This window comes from Thermobia domestica, chromosome 17 (assembly GCF_964235325.1).
Source record: "Thermobia domestica chromosome 17, izTheDome1.hap1.1, whole genome shotgun sequence".
Taxonomy (NCBI): Eukaryota; Metazoa; Arthropoda; class Insecta; order Zygentoma; family Lepismatidae; genus Thermobia; species Thermobia domestica.
The window spans coordinates 105,721,343-105,727,489 of record NC_137470.1 but is presented as its reverse complement, the minus strand read 5'-3'; the positions used below and the strand labels follow the sequence as shown (position 1 = coordinate 105,727,489).

The 6,147-nt window shown below is 33.9% G+C and overlaps 1 protein-coding gene across 1 annotated transcript; it reads right to left on the bottom strand.

The window, feature by feature from the left end:
* Positions 1-857: 857 nt before the first annotated feature.
* LOC145674117 (GTPase NRas-like) lies at positions 858-1,532 on the bottom strand. The gene has a single exon (XM_081743942.1). The coding sequence runs from the start codon at positions 1,530-1,532 to the stop codon at positions 858-860; it is 675 nt and encodes a 224-aa protein (XP_081600068.1).
* Positions 1,533-6,147: the final 4,615 nt, after the last annotated feature.

The window sequence follows — 6,147 nt, the reverse complement described above, 5'->3', positions numbered from 1 at the left end:
TGAATAATCAACGCAACTTACTACATTTTTGATCTTTTAATACATAAAGAAAGAAAGAACATTTGTAATTTTATCGTGACATAAACATGGACCATTTTTCCTTTATTATATTTCAGTATAACCAGAATTCAAAAGCAAGAGCAGGTTTCACATATGCTCGAGGAACAATCTGTCACAGACAGGAATAATAACATACAACATTCTAATATGTGTGGAACCTTAACCTACTTTGACACTTTAATAGTGTTTTTAAACCAGTTTTACAAATATAAAATTAATTTGATAAAAGTCTACATTTAAAGATGCAAGACTGTCTTGGACGTGTACTTCTTTGTGGAACTCAGTGAAGTCAAGGCCACAAGCATAATTTCGTTGTATTCTTTTTATTCGTCCAATCGTATCAATAATAGTCCAAATTAAATTGTCTGTAATTCCTTCCCAAAGATTTATAAGACTTGAAACAACAATAATAGAACAGATTATAAGGAATATCACTAATAAACAAATAAGTTTCTCGTTTGCCTTCAAGGAAATAATGACTTTCAACTAGTATTTTAAGTGTTATTCTAATTTCAGCTAAAATTTTGAAACTACATTGAACAAACTTATTTACTAGAATACTATCGATTGATACTTAAACATATTTGCTCTCACAGTTATAAATACAATACGGAAAGAAAAAAGGTAGTCACCAACACACTATTAGTAATTAGGTTGAGTTCAGTTCAGTTCTGTGCAAGCCAAGCCACTTGTGAGATGAATGTACTGATCACATCATCTGACGGAACAATTTTAAATAGCATGTCTAATGAATGAACATTTCAAAAAAAAAAAAAAAAAAAATTAAGTTAGCCGTTTCAAAGAATGACACAACATCCCCTAGTTTCCGTGATTTTAGAACTAGGTTCATCAGGTGAGCTTTCAACGAAGGTTCCTGAAGTTGAGTCGAACTCAACGCCTTGAGTGCCATCATCTGAAACTTCAAGCTGAACTGCTAATCTGCGGTAAGCAATTTCTTCTATCAGAGATAGAAATGCATTATCAACAAACTCCTTCGTTTTGGCTGATGTTTCAATATATGGAATCCTCCACTTCGCAGCCATTTCCATGCCTTCTAAGTACCGTACTTTCCGATCTGCAACGTCCTTCTTGTTACCCACAAGAATAACAGGAGCGTAATCTCCGCCCTTCAAGTGCCAAATTTGATTTAGGAACCCATCAACTGCTTCAAGAGAAGCCCTGTCTGTCAGAGAGAACACACATAAGAAACCATCACCATGTTTAATGAAGAAGTCACGGTTATCTATGACCTTATTATTCGTTGCATCCAGAATGTAAGCTGCTTGTTTCACACCATTAACCATTACATCTTTCTGATGACAGTCAGGTATTGGCTCATAGAACTCCTGAAATTTTCCATATACTACCTGCATAACAATAGATGTGTTACCAACTAACGGGTTTCCCAAGATTACTACTTTGTAGTTCTGCTTCGGGTTTATATTATTAATTTTCTTACGGTTCAGCCACATGTTTTAGGTGTTACGTTGGTAACAAACTACTTGTAGAAAAAGCTTCTCCAAATAATGGATGATTTAAAGATTAAAACAATTGACTTCACAATTTACTTGCGCAAAGATTGAGTCACAGTATATTTCCAACTCAAGCAGCGTTGCCAGAATCCAGGGTCGGATCTAGACATTTCTTAAGTGTAAGCAAACAATATTTTGGCGCCCCCACCTAAATGATAATAAAAGAGTAGAAACTTGTAATGGACAGAAATTCTTCAAATAATTGTTACAGTTGTAATTTTCTTCAATATATGTAGTGTCCCTGTGAATATTAACGAAAAATGGCGAAATTAGAACTAACTGACTTGTGTATGAATAGTGAACAAAGTTCAAATTTTAATCATTATTTTTTTTATTAAATGAGCACTACACACAACTAAGATATATACCTAAAATTTATTTTGACAAGTACAATTGAAACATAAAAGTCGAAACAGAATAAAACTAATGAGCTGCAAGCCTAACATTTAACACAGGTTTGATTTTGACAGAGGTAAGCTATTATGCTTCATTAAAAGCATATTTACATAGTATTTTCTAGCGATACGATTATTGTAGTGAGCTTAATTTCTCATTTTCTTTGTTACTGAAAAGTCCATGTTATAAATACACTTTTCTGGCTTTCAATTTAGCAAAATTTATTATTATTGCATCTGTATCCATTTCATTGAGTATGTCATTTTCAATAACCATCAAAGCTAGTCCATTTAATCGTTCTTGAGATATAACTGATCTCAAATAACAACCATATACAAAATATATATAAATAAAAGTTCTGAGCACCGGACCCAGGGTGGTACACAAAATACAAATTTCGAAACCCCAGCAAGATCGATCGTGTTTTTCTTTTTCTTTTTTTTTTTTTGTGGGTGACAAACTTGAGTAACTTTGGGTAGGGGGAATGCATATAACACATACACACAGAAGAAAAAAGTTCTGTGCAGTGGACCCCAAGGTATGGGTTCATTTGTATTTTGTTACACAGAATCCAAATTTCAAAACCCCAGCATGATTCAAAAAATTCTTTACCCGCCCATGCATAATTCTTTTCAGGGCTTCTTACGCCTATAAAACAATTCAGTCCTTTCATGTGTCTTTCCAACGTAGACATTCGAAGACAAGCAATAAATAACACAATGTAAACAGAAGTAGTCGCACACCCAAGATTTCTATTTTGGGTCCGAAGATTTTTCGGAGTAGCCTACAAAATGCAAATAATTTTGTGTATTTCCCAATTAAATTTTGCTATTTTTTTTTTAAATAAAAGTTCTGGGGGATCCATACTCTCGGACCACCTCCGTCGGTGCATCTCTGAACACACAAGTTACTAATAATCAAAACTCTACTTTGCATTACGAATATTTCCGAATGTTTAAAAATATCGTTTCGTCTAGATTCAATTCAAGAGAATGGATTGATAATAATTGTTACACTGTTATAATACAACGATCACATGTATAGGCAGCTGTAATTGACAATAAGAGTTCTGAAAAAAAAAAAGTGTTACTTATAATCCTAATCACCTTTCGATTGCAGCATCCGTTTCGAGTTACATAGGCATATACTACGTGAAAATTAATTATATTCAAACAAATTTTGAAATACGTTTAATTTAACTGAGATCCGTAATGGAAGAGTCTGTATCCATTCCATTTTAATTTAGCAATTTAATTACTGTAATAAAGTAAAATAAAAATACAGTTTCAAGGGTTTGTTGACTTGCAGATGCTAGGTTAGCAGTAACTGGTATTGAGAACTCCTCCACCTCAACATTTGTATAATTATCACTTTCAAAATTTTGCCCAAAAACCCAAAGAAACTTTTTAGAGCCTTCCCTTGAATCTCACCTTCTTTCAAGTTCCGTAGCTTTTTTTTTCTCGATAAAATGCTCCACTTGGTTTCTTATCGTCGGCCATTATTATTACAATGAAACCAAAGTTCTACTGACAGGTGAAAACAAAGATCGTTATATATTAGGATAGAAACGAAATGTCGAAGAATGACAAATGGACTTATAGACATTAACAAAGTGAGCATTAAGCAGTAGGCAGCAATTGTGAGCCATGATATTAGGAACTTAAGTAAAATTTCCCTCAAAAATGATTTCAAAAATTTCATTTGTACTGCCGATCTTTTCTTAGTGTTCGCCCACTCCCTGGGCCAATGGACAACAAAAGAGTAGTCGCTTGCACTTCAATAATATGCATTTCATTTACGCTGATCATTAACCGTTAACATTGAGCTGAAGCACTGTGCAGGGACACTGTTTATGAGAAGGCGGAGCAACCTTGAAGACATTTCTTTCTACTGTGATGATGCAGCCCAAACCATGAGACGTGCAGTCGATTTCCTTTTGTTTGTTGATCCATACCCACTTCAAAGACATATTTGGCAATGATATTTTCCAGCAAGGTCGTGGAAAGGTTGTTGGGAGAGGAATGAAGGGCCTGCTAAATTTATATTTTGTGCATATGGAGCGATTGTGGAAAGAATGCCATTGTCTATAGTTCTATTGGCGTAGTGCTTAATATAACATTTATTGAAAAGCTACTTTTTTTCACCCTAGGAAGAATGTAAAACGAAAGTAGTTCAAACGCGTCTAACCCGTGTAGTCAGCAGCAAAAAGTGCACTTTTCTGTCAGAAAGGATGAAAGACTATTCTCCCTTTATGCATGTGCATATAGTCTCATACAACAAGGTTATGAACCCTACGGTTGCGTCTATTCGTTGAACAAGTAGGAAGTGAACGACACAAGTCACTTTATGTAGTTATTTATAGCAATATCTTTACTTAAATAATTTAATAGTGTGTGTAATCCAATTTTATATATGGCCAAACGGCAAAACAGAAAGAAAATATTTTCGGTTTATATTAGACCCCAATCCCAATTGAGATGTTAGCATATCACATTAATTATAATAGTGTACCAAGGAGGAGTGGGGAGGAATACGAATTTTTGCAAAAAAGAAAAAAAAAGAGTATCTCACCAGCCGCTCAACTTAGAAGGCTGAAATTAAAAAAAAAACATAAAAATAAGCAGACAGCCGGGCAATTTTAGCGTTTATAATAATTCCCTTCATATTCTAGACCATTCTAATATTCAGTTTTTTACACACACACTCCTGGATAAAAAAGGAATCCAATTCTATCTTCAAATCCAATCCCATCGGTCAGTATCATATGTTTATTGCGTCAATTTAAAAAAAAAGTTCGCTGATATATTCGTTTCCTTTCAAAATACGAAGTAAACACATGCTCATGTCTGGTTTTGTAGAACACATGATTTCATTGTTTTGGAGTTTCGATCAAGGCAATTAACAAAATAGGCATGCTTAATCCTTCTCTTCTGGGTGCCACAGTTCCTTCCAAGAAATAATTAAGCGTGTAAGGTTTTTAATATATATATATATATATATATATATATATATATATATATATATATATATATATATATATATATATATATATATATAGCAAATAGATACGTATAAATGAAGGTTGAGAGGAAGGACACCATTAAACCAGTTATCACTAATAGTCGAGTTGCAGAATATGTTGCTTTATGAATACATCACCTTTTATTTATAACATTCCCCTAAGTAAAAGTTCCTGGCATGCGTATTGATTCCCTTTTCAGTGGGAGGCTGCGCTTTTAGTATATGACGAGTTGGTAGTGGATTCATAAGTAAAAATAATCGGAAACGATTGGTATTAGTGTCGAATTCATAGTTTGAGGGTCACTGAGATGAATATTAACTCTCCCGAAGCTGTTCAAGTCTAAGCTTAGCCCCCATCCACACGGTGGGGATGAAAATTAAAGTGTTGAAACTCACTAAGATTAGTGCCAGTAGCGTAGCTGGAGTTCTTTTTTCAGGGGTGCAATGAAGGGACCAAGAAGATTTTCAGGGGGCCACCTCGAATGAATGAAAATTTTTATTCATATATCAGTGACGGCTAATGTTAGTGTTGCATCGTTGCGCAACGACCAAAGTATTTCAAGAAAAAAAAAATATTATTATCAATATAGTAAAGAACAGAAAAATACTTTTTAATACTCGCATATATACACTTTAAATAACATATTTTTTTACTTCTGTAACTGCCCGTTCCTTTAATCCATTTTAAAAAGCTAAAAACAATCCGTCACAGAGTCTCTAATTTATATTGTGTTGCAGCGAGCATACAACGACCAAATTCCTTCAGCGCGGCAATTAGAGCAAATGTTAAGTCTCCTTTCCCCTATCTCAGAAGTTAAAGGGACTGGTCGTTGCAGTGCTTCTGCAACACAGCACGGTTTCCAGTGAACGAGAAGGTTTTTCGCGCTAAATAAGATTTCTGAATTTTATTTCACTAGCAATTAACAAGTGGATATTTTTTATGCATTCATATTTTTAAATTACAGGACCATACTAAAGCAAATCAATATAATGACAATTAAAAAAAAAAGAGATTGCAGAATTACAAAATAAGAAAGAAAATATCTAGTAGAGCAGAAAACAAATGAAAGTAGACCCGCACTTACAAGTTAATTCTTAGCTTATATTGATAATGAAGGCTTCTTCCACAGTAATTTGC

Coding starts and splice junctions, on each gene's coding strand:
- LOC145674117 (XM_081743942.1), bottom strand. CDS start 1,532: ATGTGGCTGAACCGTAAGAAAATTAATAATATAAACCCGAAGCAGAAC.